This window comes from Pristis pectinata, chromosome 12 (assembly GCF_009764475.1).
Source record: "Pristis pectinata isolate sPriPec2 chromosome 12, sPriPec2.1.pri, whole genome shotgun sequence".
Taxonomy (NCBI): domain Eukaryota; kingdom Metazoa; phylum Chordata; class Chondrichthyes; order Rhinopristiformes; family Pristidae; genus Pristis; species Pristis pectinata.
The window spans coordinates 52,560,043-52,580,063 of NC_067416.1; the positions used below are offsets into that span (position 1 = coordinate 52,560,043).

Genomic DNA, 20,021 nt, shown 5'->3' on the forward strand with positions numbered 1-20,021 from the left:
GTCTTCCCTTCACGTTCAATGATCCTGAGGACTCAAGGACAGCTTCTATCCCACTGTGATAAGACTATTGAATGGTTCCCTTCTGCGATGAGATGGACTCTGACCTCACGATCTACCTTGTGACCTTGCACTTTATTGTCTACCTGCTCTGCACTTTCTCTGTAGCTGTGACACTTTACTCTGTACTGTTATTGTTTTTACCTGTACTATCTCAATGCACTCTGTACTAACTCAATGTAACTGCACTGTGTAATGAATTGACATGTACGATTTTGATGCCAGTCTGGATGCTGCAATGTTCCTAAATGGAAGATGACGTTGTTCCTCAAGCTTGTGTTTGTCATTATTATAACAGCTCGCTACAGAGACTAAAATCTTAGCTGAAATACTGTCCTGTACCTATCGATAACTTTTGTAAATTTCTTTTACAGGATACAACAAGCAGAGGATTTGTTTATGGGAATCTCAAACACAACATCAGCGAATTCACACTGGGGAGAGGCCGTTCACCTGCTCTGAGTGTGGGAAGGGAGTCACTCGGTCATTCCAGTTGCTGATGCACCAACAAATTCACAGAGAAGAGGCCGTGTATCTGCACTGAGTGTGGGAAGGGCTTCCTTCAGTCATCCCTCCTACTGACACACCAGCCTGTTCACACTGGGGAGTGGCCGTTCTCTTGCTCAACGTGTGGTGAGGGATTGGCTCAGTTCTCCAACCTGATGACGCACCAGCGAGTTCACTCTGGGGAAAGGCCATTCTCCTGCTCGGAGTGTGGGAAGGGCTTTGCTCAGTCATCCCACTTGCAGGCACACCAGCGAGTTCACACTGGGGAGAGGCCGTTCTCCTGCTCAACGTGTGGGAAAAGATTCACTCAGTTATCCAGCCTAATCTCACACAGGCGAGTTCACACTGGGGAGAGGCCATTCTCCTGCTCAACATGTGGGAAAGGATTCACTCAGCTATCCGGCCTGTTGAGGCACCAGAGAGTTCACACTGGGGAGAGGCCGTTCTCCTGCTCTGAGTGTGGGAAGGAATTCACTGACTTCTCACACTTGCTGACACACCAGAGAGTTCACACCGGGGAGAGGCCGTTCATCTGCTCGACATGTGGGAAGGGATTCAGTGATTCGTCGCACTTGCTGAATCACCAGCGGGTTCACACCGGGGAGAGGCCGTTCATCTGCTCCGAGTGCGGGAAGGAATTCACTCAGTCGACCCATTTGCTGACACACCAGAGAGTTCACACTGGGGAGAGGCCGTACACTTGCTCCGAGTGTGGGAAGGGATTCACAGTTTCGTCCCATTTGCTGAAACATCAGCGAGTTCACACGGGGGAGAAGCCGTACACCTGCTCTGAGTGCGGGAAAGGATTCACTCGGTCGGTCGATTTGCTCACACACCAGAGAGTTCACACCGGGGAGAGGCCGTTCATCTGCCCTGAGTGCGGGAAGGGATTCACTCAGTCTTCCAACCTGATAACACACCAGCGGGTACACACTGGAGAGAGACCGTTCTCCTGCTCAACATGTGAGAAGAGATTCACCCATTTATCTGGTCTGCTGATACACCGGCGAATTCACACCGGGGAGAAGCCGTACACCTGCTCCGAGTGCGGGAAGGGATTCACTCGGTCATCCCATTTGCTGACACACCAGAGAGTTCACACGTTGGAGAGGCCGTTCACCTGCTCTGAGTGTGGGAAGGGATACACTACGTCATCCAGCCTGGTGACGCACCAGCGAGTTCACACCGGGAAGAGGCCGTTCACCTGCTCTGAGTGCGGGAAGGGATTCCCTTCATCATCTCAGCTGCTGAAGCACCAGCGAATTCACACTACAGAGAAAGATTAAACCTGTTGTATGGTCATTTTACAACCATCACTGCTACTGAAATCTAGCACAAATTCACAAGTGTTGCAGGTGTTCACGGGGGTCGGATTCTGTCAACGCTGCTGATCTCGCCCAGGATTGAACTCTGGTCATTGGGCACAGTTGATTTTCTTTTGTAATCTCTTTAACTGAGTTAGAGTTCAATGTACTGGATCTCTGATTAAAATAAAGCAGTTCTGTTTGAAACACTTTATCTAAGGCCCTTCCTGTCTCTGCAATGCACACAATGAAGAGCAGAAAGAGAGGCCATTCAGCCCAACTGGTGCCTTCCAGTGTTTCAGCTCCACACCAGCCTCCTCCCATCTCACCCAGCATGAATATTCAGAGGAATAGAGAGATGCAGCACAGAAATGGGCCCTTTGACTCACTGAGTCTGCACTGATTATGAACCAGTCATTTACTCTGATCCCACATTAATACCTATTTAAAATTCTGCCCACATTTGCATTGACCACACCCTGCTTCACCCCCACCACCAGCAGATTCCACTAATCACCCACACATGAGGGACAATTTACAGTCCTTTAATAACCTTTCAGCCCTCACCTCTTGGGACGTGGGAGGAAACCCACACAGTCACAGAGAGAAGGTGCAAACTCCACAGTCAACACCCGAGGTCGGGATTGAACATTGTCAACGTGAGGCAGCAGCTCTACGAGCTCTGTGCTCATTCGGCTTCCCATTCAATGCATTCCTGTCGTTCACCTCCATCCCTCCGTGTGGTGACACGTTCCACATTGTTGAACTCTGTGGGTGAAGAGCTTCTCCCGGAATTTCCTGCGGGACTTTCAGCAGATTGATGGCAAAGAAAAGAGCTCAGCAGGGGTCTTGTCCCAGATATTAGAGCAGCACAGCTAATAGAGCTGCTACCTTGCAGTGACAGGAGCCCAGGTTCAATCCAGATCTTGGGTCCTGGCTGTGTGTGGGTTCTCCCTGTGACTGGGAATTGTTTCCAGGAGCTCCAGTTTCCTCCCACGTCCCAAAGACATGCTGGTTGGTAGGTCAATTGGCTGTTGTAAATTGCCCCTGGTGAGTGGGAGAAGTTGGGGAGAGTTGACAAGAATGTCGGGAGAATTTTAAAAAAAGGATGAATGTGGGATCAGTGTGGAGTTGTGGACTGTGTCGGCCTGTTTCTGTCCTGTATCTTTCTGTGACATTCCCTGTCCATCAAGCCTCGGGGTGAATGTAATTGTGTTTGGAAAGAACCATAGAAAAACTACAGCACAGAAAACAGGACATTCGGCCCTTCTAGTCTGTGCTGAAACATTATTCGGCTAGTCCCATTTACCTGCCCCCAGCCCATACCCCTCCAGACCTCTCTCGTCCATGTATCTATCCAATTTACTCTTAAAAGTTAAGAGCGAGCCCGCATTTACCACATCAGATGGCAGCCGTTCCACACTGCCACCACTCTTTGAGTGAAGAAGTGCCCTCTAATGTTCCCCCTGAACCTTTCGCCTTTCACCCTAAAACCATGTACTTCTCTCTCCTAATCTAGGTGGAAAGAGCCTACTTGCATTAACCCTGTCTATGCCCCTCATCATTTTATAAACCTCTATCATATCTCCCCTCATTCTTCTCCGCTCCAAGGAATAAAATCCTAACATGCTCAATCTTTCCCTGTAACTCAACTCCTGAAGGCCCAGCAACATTCTTGTAAATCTCCTCTGCACTCTTTCAATCCTACTGACATCCTTCCTGTAGTTCGGCGACCAGAACTGCGCACAATATTCTAAATTTGGTCTCACCAATGACTTATACAACCTCACCAAAACATTCCAACTGCTATACTCAATACTTTGATTTATAAATGCCAGGATGCCAAAAGCCTTTTTTACAACCCTGTCTACCTGTGACTCTACTTTCAAGGAATTATGTATCTGAACTCCCAGATCCCTGTGTTCCTCCGCACTCCTCAGTGCCCTACCATTTACTGTGTCTGTCCTCCCTTGATTTGTCCTTCCAAAATGCAACACCTCACACTTGTCTGCATTAAATTCCATCTGCCATTTTCTGGACCATTTTCCCATTTGGTCCAGATCCCTCTGCAAGCTTTGAAAGCCTTCCTCACTGTCTACTACGCCTCCAATCTTAGTGTCATCCACAAATTTACTCATCCAATTTACCACATTATCATCTAGATCATTGATATATACAACAAACAACAATGGCCCCAACACAGATCCCTGAGGCACACCACTCGTCACAGGCCTCCAATCTGAGAAACAACCATCCACAACCACTCTCTGTCTTCTCCCACTCAGCCAATTTTGAATCCAGTTTACAACCTTTCCATGAATACCCATTGACTGAACCTTCTGAACTAATCTCCCACGTGGCACCTTGTGAAAGGCCTTACTAAAGTCCATGTAGACAACATCCACAGCCTTACATTCATCTATTTTATTAGTGACCTCCTCAAAAAACTCCACAAGATTCGTTAAACACGATCTACCATGCACAAAACCATGCTGACTATCCTTAATCAACCCTTGGCTGTCCAAATACTTATATGTCCTATCTCTCACGACGCCTTCCAATAATTTACCCACTACTGATGTCAGGCTCACTGGCCTGTAATTACCTGGTTTACTCTTCGAGCCTTTCTTAAACAATGGAACAACATGAGCTATCCTCCAGTCCTCTGGCACTGCACCCGTGGCTAAGGACATTTTAAATATATCTGCCAGGGCCCCTGCAATTTCTACACTGGTCTCTCTCAAGGTCCAAGGAAATATCTTGTCAGGCCCTGGGGATTTATCTACCTTTATTCACTGTAAAGCATCAAGTACCTCCTCCTTTTTAATCTCTATATGTTCCATGACACTAGTGCTTGTTTCCCTTCCTTCCATATCCATGATGCCAGTTTCCTGAGTAAATACTGATGCAAAAAAACTGCTTAAGACCTCACCCATCTCCTGAGGCTCCACGCATATACGACCACTCTGATCTTCTAGGGGACCAATTCTGTCTCTTACTATCCTTTTGCTCTTAATATACCTGTCGAAACCCTTTGGGTTTACCTTCACATTATCTGCCAAAGCAGCCTCATGTCTTCTTTTTGCCTTCCTGATTTCCTTTTTTAGTATTTTCTTACATTTCCTATACTCTTCAAGTACCTCATCCGTTCCCAGTTGCCTATACCTGCTATACACCTCTCACCAATATCCCTTGAAAACCAAGGTTCCCTATGCTTGTTACCCTTGCCTTTAATCCTGACAGGAACATACAAACTCTGCACTCTCAAAATTTCATCTTTGAAGGCTTTCCATTTACTGAGCACATCCTTGCCAGAAAATAACTTATCCCAATCCACCCTACCTAGATCCTTTCTCATTTCCACAAAATTGGCCTTTCTCCAATTTAGAACCTCCACTCGAGGACCAGACCTATCCTTATCCATAATTATCTTGAAACTAATTGCATTATGGTCACTGGACCCAAAATGCTCACCGACACATACTTCTGTCACCTGACCTGCCTGGTTCCCTTATAGGAGATCAAGTATTGTATTCTCTCTCGTTGGTACCTCTATATATTGATTTAGAAAACTTTCCTGAACACATTTGACAAATTCCAAGCCATCCAACCCTTTCGCAGTTTGGGAGTCCCAGTCAATATGTGGAAAGTTAAAATCCCCAACTATTACAATTTTCTGTTTCTTACATCGGTCTGCTATCTCCTGACAGATTTGTTCCTCCAATTCCCTCTGACTATTGGGCGGTCTATAATACAACCCTATTAGTGTGGCCACACCTTTCCTGTTCCTCAGCTCCACCCATATGGCCTCTGTAGACGAGCCCTCTGGGCTGTCCTGTCTACGCACAGCCGTGATCTGCTCCCTGACCAGTAATGCCACTCCTCCCCCTTTCATCCCTCTCCCTCTATCACGTCTGAAACAACGGAAGGCCGGAACATTAAGCTGCCAGTCCTGCCCCTCCTGCAACCATGTCTCACTAATAGCAATAACATCGTAATCCCACGTGCCAATCCACGCCCTAAGCTCATCTGCCTTACCTACAATACTCCTTGCATTGAAATAGATGCACCTGAGAACATTCCTATCATGTACAAACCTTTGATTTCTGTCCATACCTGCAGACCTCACACGATCATTTTCCTCCTCACTTTCTTCTCTAACACTCTGGTTCCCCTCCCCCTGCAAATCTAGTTTAAACCCACCGGAGCAGCACTAGCAAACCTACCCACAAGTATGTTAGTCCCCTTCCAGTTCAGGTGTAAGCCGTCCCTTCGGAACAGATCCCACCTTCCCTGGAACAAAGCCCAATTATCCAGAAACCTGAAGCTCTCCCTCCTGCACCAAATCCTTAGCCACGGATTTAGCTGCCTGATCCTCCTATTTCTAGCCTCACTAGCACGTGGCACTGGTAGCAATCCTGAGGTTGCAACCTTGGAGGTCCTGTCCTATAACTTTGCACCTAATTCCCTAAACTCTCTTTGCAGGACCTCTTCCTTCTTCCTATCCACGTCATTGGTCCCAACATGGACCACGACATCTGACTGCTCACCCTCCCACCTGAGAATATCAAGAACTCGATCTGAGATATCACGGACCCTGGCACTAGGGAGGCAACAGACCATCCGGGATTCTCGATCTCTCCCACAGAATCTCCTATCTGTCCCCCTAACTATTCAATCCCCTATCACTACCGCTCTCCTCTTTACCCTCTCTCCTCTCTGAGATGAGGGTCCCGCCTCGGAGCTGGAGACTTGACCATCAGCAGTATCCAGAACGGTATACTTATTGTTGATGGGGACGGCCACAGGGGTGCTCTGCTCCTTCTGTCTAATCCCCTTCCCTTTCCTAACTGTCACCCAGCTACCTGCCTCCTGACTTTTAGGTGTAACTATCTCCCTGAAACTCCTATCTATGTCTGCCTCTACCTCCCGAATGATCCGAAGTTCATCCAGCTCCAGCTCCAGTTCCCTAACACGGTTTGTCAGGAGCTGCAGCTGGATGCACCTTTTACAGGTGTGGTCATCAGGGACGAGCGTGCTGTCCCTGACTTCCCACATACTGCATTCGGAGCACACAGCTGCCCGAGCTGCTGCCTTCATTACCCAATCCGACTTTAATTAGCTTAAAGGAACTTACTGGCCTTACCTCTCAGGGGGCTAGCTCTTCCTCACCCTCTGCTCGCCGAAGCCTCTTGAGCCAAAGCCTCAAGGCTCCACCCCTACCCTGAGCCACTCACACACTGGCCACTCCTCTAATTACCCCTCCTGATATTCTACTTAAATATTTATCACAGATAACAGGTAACCTTACCTTTGCCTATCCACTAGCTACTCACCCTCCTTACCCCTTTTCACCAAAGCCCCTTGAGCCAAAGCCCAGAACACTCTGCTCCCACTCACTCCGCTGCCTGCTCTGACGCTGCCCGCTGGATAGGCGGTTGGCTTTTTAAACTGCCCGCGATGTGCCTGCACAGTCCAGCCCCCACTCGACCACTAAAAACTTTTAAAACACTTATAAAAAATAAAAAAATACTAACCCTAGTAAATTCTAACCCTAGTAAAAACTAAGCCTTATACTTTAAACTTAATACAAAGAAAAACTTATCTGCTCCGAAGTGAAGCCCACGAAGCATCTGTTTTTTTTTCTTTTTTTCCTCCCCCTTTTTAAACGGCCCGAGCCGCGCCTGTGCAGTCCAGCCCCCACTCAACCACTAAAAACTTCTAAAACACTTATAAAAAATGAAAAATATAATGTTAGGTTCACTGGCCTGTGGTTCCCTGGCTTGTCCTTGCAGTCCTTCTTAAATAAAGGCACACCCTCCAGACTTCTGGTATCTCACCCCTGGCTAAGGAAGATGCAAATAACTCTGCCAGGGCCCATGCAATTTCTTTCCTATTCTTCCTGCAAGGTCTTGGGATGCAATTGGTCAGGCCCTGGAGATTTGTCCACCCTAATATGTCAGCACCTCCTCTTTTGTAATGGCAATATGTCCCACGACATCACTACCACTATCCCTTAATTTCTTAGCTTGCATGACCTTCTCTGTGCAAATAAAAATGAGTAATGTTCATTTAAGGTCTCACCCCTCTCTTGTGGTTCCACACACAGATGACAGCATTGATGCCTAAAGGGACATATTCTCTCCCTGGTTACCCTGTATTGGGCTTCCCCTTTTCCTATCTTCAGTCCTGAAGAAGGGTCCTGACCCCGAAACATTGACCTCCTGCTTTTGTCCATGGATGCTGCCTGGCCTGCTGAGTTCCTCCAGCATCATTATGTTTTTCATCCAGATTCCAGCATCTGCCGTCCTTTGTTTCTCCAATGTTACAGGTAGATGATTGACAGCAGAAGTGACCAGTTCTGATACAAACAGAGGGAGTGAATCTTCCGGAGACTGGGAGCAGCACCGCATCCGATACACCCCAGCACTGGGAGATGAAAGAAACTGGACCACCAGAGAAAAGGACAGGGGCACAAATGGATCCCCACCCCCACCCCCCCAGAGATACCTCCAGCCTCACCACAAGGGACCCCACACCCAGGGGAATATCACTCCCAATATTTGAGCCCGGAATCGGTGAGACAGTTCACCAAAGCTCTGGGCATGAGGGCCCAGAACAAATGAAAATGGACTGTGTGAGTGGTACTGAACTCCAAAAGAGCCATGGAGATAAAACTGGCATCTCTGAACGTGTGCAGTGAAGAGCACCGCACGATGCGTTGACTCCTTGCGGTTCCTCGCCAAGGTCAAGGCGGATGTGACTTTCTTGCAAGAGTGTGGGCTGCCGCACCTCTGCAACTATCGGAGGTGGTAGCGATGGTGGTCCCACGGACTGTCGGTGTGGTCGGTTGTTGCGCTTCCGGCCTGGGGATCCTGATGTGGGGGAGCAACTTCTCAATCACCGAGGTCAGAGAGGTGGCGGTGGGGGGGCTGCTCCTCATGGCAGACGTGAGGTAGAGGAACACTCCGCTCTGGTTAATTAATGTGTACACCTCGCCCGTGCGGAGAGCGCGGCTGGCCGTCCTCCAGCAGCTCCCACCGCTGCTGGTGACGTCCCGGCCTGTCGTTCTGGCCGGTGACTTCAACTGCGTCATCGACGCGGCTGGACGATCCGGCAGTGCCGACAGCAGACTGGACAGCACCTCCTGGCTCCTGATGGAAACAGCAAAGGATGCCATGTTGCGCGACACCTTCAGCACCCCTGCAGGCGGAGCACAGCCACAACACACCTGGTCGAGTTTGGACGGCTCAGCCTGGTCTCGGATTGACTTCCTGTTCGTGTCGGAGCCAGTCACGGTCAGATCCACGGACGTCACGCCGAAGTTCTTCTCTGACCACCATCTCCTTTGGGTGTCCTGTCACCTGCAGGGGGACCAAAAGGCAGGCAGAGGGACATGGAAGTTGAACGTCAAGCTGCTGACCCCAGAGAGCATTGGGGTCCGTCTGTTCCTTTAATTCAAATAAAACTCCCGGAAGCGATGAGGGATTACGCAGGTTGGAGAACCGTGAAACCCCTCCTTGACTCCCCTGTGCACTGGTGGGAAGTGACAAAGGAGAACATCAAGAGGTTCTTCATCTGCAGAGGGGTCCAGAAAGCAAGACAGAGTCAGAGGGAACTGTGCCAACTTCAGACAGACCTGCAGCAACTCCTCCTTCTGCAGTCGAGGGGGGTGGATGTGAGGGAGGAACTCTTGAGTGGCAAAGAGCCGGCAAGCCCAGCTCCATGCCTCCAAATCCTCCAAGATTATCTTCCGATCCAGGGTCTGAGACGTGCTCACATTTCTTCTTCCAAAAGGTGCACAGGGGGAGCTCTGTGGAAGCTTCAAGGAAGAGGACGGTTCAGTAACATCCTCGCAGACGGACATATTAAGGATCTGCAGATCCTTCTATCGCAGTCTGTACAATACAACAAAAAGGCCACAGTCAGCACAGCCTCCCAGAACTTCCTGTCCTCTATCATGGAGGTCTTAGATGACAGCAAGCGGGAGAGTCTGGACCAACCACTGACTCTGGAGGAGCTGACTGGCTCCGTCTGTTCCTTTAATTCAAATAAAACTCCCAAAAGTAACGGCTTACCGGTGGAGTCGTACTCGGCTCTGTGGGCCCGGACCTGCGGGAAATGTACAACGCTATGCTGCTGTCCGGCAGCACGTCAGAATCCATGAAGAAGGGCATCATTACCCTCATCTACAAGCAGAAGGGGGAGATGGCGGACTTCAGAAATTGGAGACCCATCTCACTGTTGACTGTGGATTATAAGATCCTGTCCAAGGCCATCGCCAACAAGGTCAAGTCTGCTCTGGGACAGGTGATTCACCCGGACCAAACCTGTGCTGTACCTGGCAGGAAGATCTTTGACAGCCTCGTGCTGCTCAGGGACACCATCGCCTCTGTGCAGGACAGAGGGGTGGACACCTGCCTGGTCAGCTTGGACCTGGAGAAGGCCTTCAGCAGGATATCACACACGTACGTGTTGGACGTGCTCTCCAGAATGGGCTTCAGGGAGGGAATCAGGAATTGGATCCAACTGCTCGACACAGGCATCAGTAGCGCAGTCCAAATCAATGGGTGGGAAACAGACAGCTTCCCCATTAAGTCTGGAGTCAGGCAGGGCTGCCCTTTCTCCCTTGTCTTGTTCGTGTGCTGCACAGAGCCCCTTGCTGAATCCATCAGGAAAGACGAGGGAATCAGAGGGGTGACATTGCAGGCAGTGGGGGCACCCAGGTGAAAATCTCCCTGGACATGGACGACGTCACCGTCTTCTGCTCAGACCCGAGGTCAGTTCGCAGATTGACCAGCATCTGCGACCAGTTTGAGTTGGCATCAGGGGCCAGAGTTAACCGCGCGAAGAGCGAGACCATGCTCTTCGGCAACTGGTCCAACCGATCCAACATCCCCTTCACCGTCAGGCCTGACTATCTGAAGGTGCTGGGGATCTGGTTTGGAGGGGCTGGGGAGTGCAACAAACATTGGCGGGAGCGGATTGGGAAGGTGAAGCAGAAACTGGGACTGTGGGAATGGCGCTCCCTATCGATAACTGGAAAGAACTTGGTCATCAGGTGTGTGACGCTCTCAGGGCTGCTGTACTTGGTGCAGGGGTGGCCTGTTCCTCGTTCCTCTAAATGTTTAAAACTATGAGAGGCAGAGATAAGGTGGACAGTAACAGGCTTCTTCCTCAGGGCGACAATGGCTAACATGAGGGGACATCGTTTTAAGGTGATTGGAGGAAGGTATAAGGGGGATGTCAGGGGTAAATTTTTTACACAGAGAGTGGTGGGTGCGTGGAACAGACTGCCGGCAGAGGTTGTGGGGGCAGATACATTAGGGGCATTTAAGAGACTCTCAGATAGAATGATAGAGAAATGGGGGGCGATGTGGGAGGGAAGAATTAGATAGCTCTTAGAGCAGGATAAAATGTCGGCACAACATTGTGGGCCGAAGGGCCTGTACTGTGCTGTTTGTTTAATGTAGGGGAATCCAAAACTAGGGGGAAGAGCGAGAAGGGAAAGAGTTAAAAGGGACCTGAGGGGCAACCTTTTCATGCAGGGGGTGGTGAGTGTGTGGAACGAGCTGCCAGAGGAAGTGGGTGAGGCAGGTACAACAGCATCATTTAAGAAACACTTGGACAGGTACATGGAGGGGCGGGGCTTAGAGGGATATTGGCTGAACACAGGAAATTGGGACGAGCTGGGTGTGCACCGTGGTCGGCATGGACTGGTTGGGCTGAAGGGCCTGTATCCGTGCTGTATTGCTCTGTGACCTGTCAACAACAAAATTTCGCACACTGTATGACAATGGGGCACAGGTGGTCATTAAAGAAACAATTGCGTTGACTGGGCTTCAGGCATTTACTTCAACAGTGCTTTCAAACGACAGCATCGACTCGTGTGGGCTGCGTACGACAACAACAACCTCCAATAAGGGGGCATTACAACAACTGAAAACACTTCACAGGACATCGGAAGAGTAATCTGCCAAAAACTAGGAATGAAGGGACAAAATGATTATCCACATTGGCACAATCCTACAACTTCTCACATTAATGGGATGATCCAACATCTGGCACTGAACCAGCATCCCAACAATACCTGCCAGCGGAAGGGCATTGAAATAATCATTGCTAAGTTGGTTTATTATTGCCACATTATTGCCACACGTACTGAGGTGCAGTGAAAAACTTTGATTTGCATGCCATCCATGCAGATCATTTCATTTGTAACGAGAATATTTTAAAATTCATTCCTTGTTCTTTCCTAATTCAACAGCAAGAGGTATTCGCAAATAAAGGAGGTACGTTACACGTGTTAAAGGTTGTAAAAACCGACTTTATTAGAATTATATAAAGTCCACTCATTAACCACTTCACTGAAATACAGAGGGAAAGAATCAATCAATCAGTCAATGAATTCATCTACTGCAGATGCAAGAAGGAAGCCCAGGTATCCAACAGCCTCTTCTATTTCTCTCTCTCTCTCTCTCTTTCTATCTCTCTCTTTCGCTTTCTATCTCTCTTGCTCTCTCTCACTGTCTCTCTCTCTCTCCTATCTCTCTTGCTCTTTCTATCTCTCTGTCTCTCTCTCTCTTTCTCTCTCCCTCTATCTCTCTCTCACTCTCTCACAGCACCCGGTGGCAACTCCATCCGAAACTGAGATTCTGATTTGCACAGAGAAGAAGCCCCATTTGTACACCCTCCCTTACCCCACTACTTTTCCATGGTACCAGGTGGCACCTTGATATCTCTTGGGACCTTTGACCTAGACACATAACTTAAAGACATTAGGATTTGCGGAAAAACATGTTTTTCACTGTTTAGATAACACGTTCCTCTCAAGGCTGAGGATCAGCACCCCGCTACATTCGCAAAACATTCCCTACATTCCCAGCTCACACTATTTTGTCTCACACACTTTAGCACAAACTAAGGAGGAATCAAATATGACCTGGAAAATTTAACTCTCTCCTTACAAGTTGTTATTTGTGAATAGATGACTGAGGGTTTGAGTTCTTATCTGAACAAAATATCCCAACTGGATAAAGTTATTGGTATTGGTATTGGTTTATTATTGTCACTTGTATCGAGGTACAGTGAAAAACTTGTCTTGCATACCGTTCATACAGGTCAATTCATTTGTGTAATGAATTGACCTGTATGAACGGTATGCAAGACAAGTGCATTGAGGTAGGACAAGGGTAAAACAATACAGAATGCAGAGTAAAGTGTCACAGCTACAGGGAAGTGCATTGCAGGTAGATAATAAGGTGCAAGGTCATAATCAGGTAGATCGTGTGGTGAAGAGTCCATATCGTATAAGGGAACCGTTCAATAGTCTTATCACAGTGGGGTAGTAGCTGTCCTTGAGCCTGGTGGTACGTGCCCTCAGGCTGATGGGAGAGGAGAGAAGAGAGAATGACCCGGGTGGGTGGGGTCTCTGATTATGCTGGCTGCTTCACCAAGGCAGCGAGAGTCCAAGGAGGGGAGGCTGGTGTCCGTGATGCACTGGGCTGTGTCCACAACTCTCTGTAGTTTCTTGCAATCCCGGGCAGATCACTTGCCGTACCAAGCCGCGAAGATTAGTGAAGAAATCAGAATGAAATATCCCACCAATGCTGAGTCTGATGGGGTCCGGCTGCTGAATAATATTAAACCCGCATGGGGTAAGGTCCAGAGAATTGCCGAGGGGAAGGAGAAAACTGGATGGACGCCAGCATCCAATCACAATTAAGAATGAGAGAACGTGTTCAGTTACAAGACCAGCATGATGTGGACTGTGAAAAACATAAAGATCAGATGATGAGCAAGTGAAAAAGGAAAAGGAGAACTGTGACAGGTTACACAGTCCGTGGGACAGAGACACGAAAACATCAACAGAGCAAATCTGTGCGTTAACTGAACAAGTGAGAGAACAGAAGCAGAAGTGAGATCGAATGGAAGTGAACTATCGGAAGCTCAGTGGGATGAGGGAGAACGGGACAGAGGGGAGTGGTCACCGCTACCTCTAATCTGCGTCTGGCCTCCCCTCGGCAGTAGAGGAGGCCGAGGACAGACATGTGGGTGGGGGAATGGGAAGTGGAATTAAAATGGCCGGGCACCGGGAGATCCCGGCTGGTAGGCAGATGGAGTGAAGGTTTTCGACAAAACTATCCCCCGATCTGTGTCGGGTCTCACCGGTGTAGAGGAGGCTGCACCAGGAGCACCGGATGCAATAAATGACACTGGTGGATTCACAGGTGAAGGACGGTCTCACCTGGAAGGACTGTCTTGGGACCTGAATGGTGGTGAGGGAGGAGGTGCAGGGGCAGGTGTAGCACTTGGTGCAGTTACAGGGATAAGTGCCGAGAGGGGGATGGGTGAGGAGAGACCAGCTGACAAGGGAGTCACGGATGAATGATCCTTGCGGTGAGAAGGGAGGGGATGGGAGTGGGGAGGAGGGGAAGGGATGGGGGAAGGCTGCAATGTGCTCAGAGGGAAGAGGAGGTGCTGTTCCTCAGGTTGGTGTCGGGCCTCGTTGTAACAGTGCAGGGGGTGGTGGTCGGGATGGGGGTGGGAGGAAGAATTAAAGTAACAGGTAACCACGAGCTTGGGGTCGCTCCTGTGGACTGAACACAGGTTCCCCACAGAGCAGTGACCCAACCTGTGTTCGGTTCCTCTGGTGTAGAGGAGACCACACTGTGAGTACCCAATGCAGTGAGTGGATTGGAAGAATCGTGAATAAGAGGAAAAGGGCTTCCAGACCCCATATTAAATTCAATGCTCGGTAGCTCATTTCCTCCGTTTGTATCAGAACTGGTCACTTCTGCTGTCAATCATCTACCTGTAACATTGGAAATCAAAGGACGGCAGATGCTGGAATCTGGATGATAAACACGATGATGCTGGAGGAACTCAGCAGGCCAGGCAGCATCCGTGGAGAAAAGCAGGCGGTCAACGTTTCGGGGTCAGGACCCTTCTTCAGGACTGAAGATAGGAAAAGGGGAAGCCCAATATAGGGTAACTGGAGAGGGAATAGGTCCCTTTAGGCATCAATGCTGTCATCTCTGTTTGGAACCACAAGAGAGGGACGAGATCCTAAATGAATATTTCTCATCTATATTTGCACAGAGAAGGTCATGCAAGCTAAGGAATTAAGGGATACAAGTAGTGATATCTTGGGACATATCATCATTACAAAAGAGGAGGTGCTGGCAGTCTTAAAGCATATTAGGGTGGAAAAATCTCCAGGGCCTGACCAATTGCATCCCAAGACCTTGCAGGAAGAATAGGAAAGAAATTGTTTGGGCCCTGACAGAGTTATTTACATCTTTCTTAGCCAGGGCTGAGATACCAGAAGTCTGGAGGATGTGCCTTTATTTAAGAAAGGCTGCAAGGACAAGCCAGGGAACCACAGGCCAGTGAACCTAACATCAGTGGTGGGAAATGACTGGAGGGGATTCTGAGCGACAGGACCTACCAGCGTGTGGAAAGGCAAGGACTGCTAAGGGACAGTCAGCATGGCTTTGTGAATGGGAAATCGTGTCTCACAAACAACAGTGTTTTTCATCACAGGCGGAGGACTGTGCCGGGCTGCCGTGCGGGGAACATGCGCAGTCTGGGTCTTTGGCAGTTGCAGACACGATAAGACTGCAGATGCTGGAATCTGCCGCAAAAAGACTGCTAGAGGAACTCGGCAGATCAAGCAGCATCCGTGGAGGAAGTGGGATGATTGGTGTTTCGGGTCAAGATACTGCATCAGGACTGAGCGTAGAGGGAAGACAGCCGGCATAAAGAGGTGAGAGGGAGGGGGGAGGCAGAGGTTGGGAGGTGGAACCAGGTGAGGTGGGAGATGATGGGCAGGTGGAGGCAGATGGGTTGGGGGTTGGGGGGAGGCAGAAGGTAGAGACATCGGCTGGAGCTGATGTGGAACCAGATAAGGGAGGGAACGTGAGCAGGTGGCAGCAGCTGGGGCAGGGGTAAGTAGACAGAGGCAGAGAGATGACAAGTGAAAGCTGGGAAGGGAGGAAGGATGATGAGCAGATGGAATCAGGGGCGGGAGGGGAACGGATCTCGGGAATGGGCGGTGGGGGAAAGAGGGAGGAGGAAAAGGTGAACAAAAGGAGAATCTGGGAGGAGTGGGAAAGGAACGAGAGTTGGTCGCCTTGTCAAATTCAACGTCCGTACCTTTGGGCTGTAGGCTCACCAAGTGGAATACAAAGTGCCGCTTTTCTAGTTTGTGTTTGGCCTCACCATGGCAGTGGAGAAGGCCGAGGACAAACAGGTCGGTGTGGAAATGAGGAGGGGAATTGAAATGAGCTGGAACCGGAAGCTCGAGGTGGCACATCATCCTTCACCATTTCTGCGTCAGGATCCCAGCACCAGTCACATCTTCCCCTCTTCCTCCACTTTCTTCCAAAGGACCACTCTTGGTGCTGGAGCAGCCGTCCAAAACTAGAGGCTCAAGGTGAAAGGAGAAAGATTTAAAAAGGATTGGATCGTGTGGCAGCTGAGGGAATGTCTATGGGGGAAGAATCCAAATTTTCAGCGGCAGGGTTTTGGGCTGAGGGGTCACCTGTTGGCGATGAGGAAGATTCTGTCACTTTTCCATCAATCAGAGAGACAGGGTGAGAGAAGCGTCTACAAAATACATTGCAGTCATTCCCAGTTTTGAAAGCATCTCCTTAAACTCTGATCATCAGGCACCAATCTCAAAAGGGCAGAATCTTTCCCCAACCTGACTTGGGAGTGGTTCCTCAGTTATTGTATTCAGGACAGAAATCAATGAATTTTTTTTGAGGTGGTGAATGGGGGAATCAGGTAGGACAATGAATGAGGCACAGGATCTGTCAGGACAGTCCTGTATTGCAGTGACTCAATGGCGTGACAATCAGCCCATTGAGAACAGCCCCGTGTTGAAAAGAGCTGGGGGTAGCACGGTATTGTAGTGGTTACCGTAACACTGTTACATCAACAGCGACCCAGGTTCAATTCCCGCTGTTGTCTGTAAGGAGTTTGTACATTCTCTCCATGTTTGCGTGGGTTTCCTCTGGGTGCTCCGGTTTCCTCCCACAGTCCAAAGATGTACGGGTTGGGAAGTTGTGGGCATGCTATGTTGGCGACGGAAGAGTGGAGACACTTGCGGTCTGCCCCCAGAACACTCTACACAAAAGATGCATTTCACTGTTTGCTTCGATGTATATGTGACGAATAAAGATATCTTAAATCTTAAAAAAAGTAGAGTTAAACACCATTACTTTCTCCCCGAGGCTTGATGGATCAGGAATGTCACAGAAAGATACAGCACAGAAACAGGCCGACACAGTCCACAACTCCACACTGATCCCACATTCATCCTTTTTTAAAAATTCTCCCGACATTCTTGTCAACTCTCCCCAACTTCTCCCACTCACCAAGGGCAATTTACAGCAGCCAATTGACCTATCGACCAGCATGTCTTTGGGACGTGGGAGGAAACTGGAGCTCCTGGAAGAAATTCCCAGTCACAGGGAGAACCCCCACACAGTCAGTACCCAAGATCTGGATTGAACCTGGGCTCCTGTCACTGCAAGGTAGCAGCTCTATTAGCTGTGCTGCTCTAGTATCTGGGACAAGACCCCTGCTGAGCTGTTGTCTTTGCCATCAATCTGCTGAAAGTCCTGCAGGAAATTCCGGGGGAAGCTCTTCACCCACACAGTTCAACAATGTGCAACGTGTCACCACATGGAGGGATGGAGGTGAACGACAGGAATGTATTGAATGGGAAGCCAAATGAGCACAGAGCTCGTAGAGCTGCTGCCTCGCGTTGACAATGTTCAATCCCGACCTCAGGTGTTGACTGTGTGGAGTTTTCCCCTTCTCTCTGTGACTGTGTGGGTTTCCTCCCACGTCCCAAGAGGTGTGGGCTGAAAGGTCATCAAAGTACTGTAAATTATCCCTAATGTGTGGGTGATCAGTAGAACCTGCTGGTGGTGGGGGTGAAGCAGGGTGTGGTCATGCAAATGTGGGCAGAATTTTTAAAATGTATTAATGTAGGATCAGAGTAAATGACTGGTTGATAATCAGTGCAGACTCAGCGAGTCAAAGGGCCCATTTCTGTGCTACATCTCTCTATTCATCTGAATATTCATACTGGGTGAGATGGGAGGAGGCTGGTGTGGAGCAGAAACACTGGAAGGCACCAGATGGGCTGAATGGCCTCTCTTTCTACTGTTTGTGTGCATTGCAGAGACTGGAAGGGCCTTAGAGAAAGTGCTTCGAACAGAACCACTTTATTTTAATCAATGATCCAGAACATTGAACTCTAACTCAGTTAAAGAGATTACAAAAGAAAATCAACTGTGCCCAACGACCAGGGTTCAATCCTGGGTGGGATCAGCAGCGTCGACAGAATCCGACCCCCGTGAACACCTGCAACACTTGTGAATTTGTGCTAGATTTCAGTAGCGGTGATGGTTCGAAATTGAGCATAAAACACAGTTAATCTTTCTCCACAGTGTGAACTGGCTGGTGTTTCAGCAGCTGAGATGACCTTGTGTAATCAGGTTGGATAACTGAGTGAATCCCTTCCCACACTCGGAGCAGGTGTATGGCCTTTCCTGGGTGTGAACTCTCTGGTGTGTCAACAAATTGGACGAATGAGTGAATCCCTTCCTGCACTCAGAGCAGGTGAACGGCCTCTCCCCGGTGTGAACCCGCTGGTGTTTCTTCAGGTTAGATAACACAGTGAATCCCTTCCCACACTCGAAGCAGGTGTACGGCCTCTCCCCGGTGTGAACTCGCTGGTGTCTCAACAAACGGGACAACTGAGTGAATCCCTTCCCACACTCGGAGCAGGTGTATGGCTTCTCCCCGGTGTGAACTCGCTGGTGTATCAGCACGTCATGTGACTGAGTGAATCCCTTCCCGCATGTTGAGCAGATGAATGGCCTCTCCCCATTGTGAATTCTCTGGTGTATCAGCAATTTGGACAAATGAATGAATCCCTTCCCGCACTCAAAGCAGGTATATGGCCTCTGCCAGGTGTGACTTCTCTGGTGTGTCAACAAATTGGATGAATGAGTGAATCCCTTCCTACACTCTGAGCAGGTGAACGGCCTCTCCCCAGTGTGAACTCGCTGGTGTCTGAACAAACGGGACGACTATATGAATCCCTTCCCACACTCGGAGCAAGTGTACGGCTTCTCCCCAGTGTGAACTCGCTGATGATTCTTCAGGCTGGATAACCCAGTGAATCCTTTCCCACAAGTTGAGCAGGAGAACGGCCTCTCCCCAGTGTGAACTCGCTGGTGCTTCAGCAAATGGGACGAACGAGTGAATCCCTTCCCGCACGCGGAGCAGGTGTACGGCCTCTCCCCAGTATGAACTCGCTGGTGTGTTATCAGGTATGCTAACTGAGTGAATCCTTTTCCACACGTAGAGCAGGAGAACAGTCTCTCCCCAGTATGAACTCACTGATGCGTTATCAGGGAGGATAATTGAGTGAATCCTTTCCCACACATAGAGCAGGAGAAAGGCCTCTCCCCAGTGTGAACTTGCTGATGCATTATCAGGGTGGATGATCGAGTGAATCCTCTCCCACATGTTGAGCAGGAGAATGATCTCTCCCCATTGTGAACCCGCTGGTGTGTCTGCAAGTGGGATAACTGAGCAAAGCCCTTCCCACACTCCAAGCAGGAGAATGGCCTTTCCCCGGAATGAACTCGTTGGTGCGTCATCAGGCTGGATACTGAGCCAATCCCTTACCACATGTGGAGCAGGAGAACTGTTGCTCCCCAGTGTGAACTTGCTGGTGTGTCAGCAGGTGGGATGACTGAAGGAAGCCCTTCCCTCACTCAGTGCAGATACACGGCCTCTTTGTGAATTTGTTGGTGCATCAGTGACTGGAATGACCGAGTGAATCCCTTCTCACACTCAGAGCAGGTGAACGGCCTCTCCCCAGTGTGAATTTGCAGATGTTGTGTTTGAAATTCCCATAAATAAATCCTCTGCTTGTTGTATCCTGTAAAAGAAATTTACAAAAGTCATCAATAGGTACAGGACAGTATTTCAGCTGAGATTTTAGTCTCTGTAGCCAGCTGTTATAATAATGACAAACACAAGCTTGAGGAACAACGTCATCTTCCATCTGGGAACATTGCAGCATCCAGACTGGCATCAAAATCTCTGGTTGTCTTTCCATCT

At 49.2% G+C, this 20,021-nt stretch overlaps 1 protein-coding gene and 1 pseudogene across 1 annotated transcript in view; one reads left to right on the forward strand and one right to left on the reverse strand.

The window, feature by feature from the left end:
- Positions 1 to 2,063, forward strand: part of LOC127576580 (zinc finger protein 239-like) — a 450,145-nt gene extending 448,082 nt beyond the window's left edge. Inside the window, exon 3 of the mRNA XM_052027139.1 lies at positions 732 to 2,063. Coding sequence (XP_051883099.1) covers positions 732 to 1,850 — 1,119 coding nt within the window. The 3' untranslated portion in view covers positions 1,851 to 2,063. The remainder of the gene's footprint in view (positions 1 to 731) is intronic.
- LOC127576568 (zinc finger protein 229-like) overlaps positions 1 to 19,761 on the reverse strand; it is a 36,375-nt pseudogene extending 16,614 nt beyond the window's left edge.
- Positions 19,762 to 20,021: the final 260 nt, after the last annotated feature.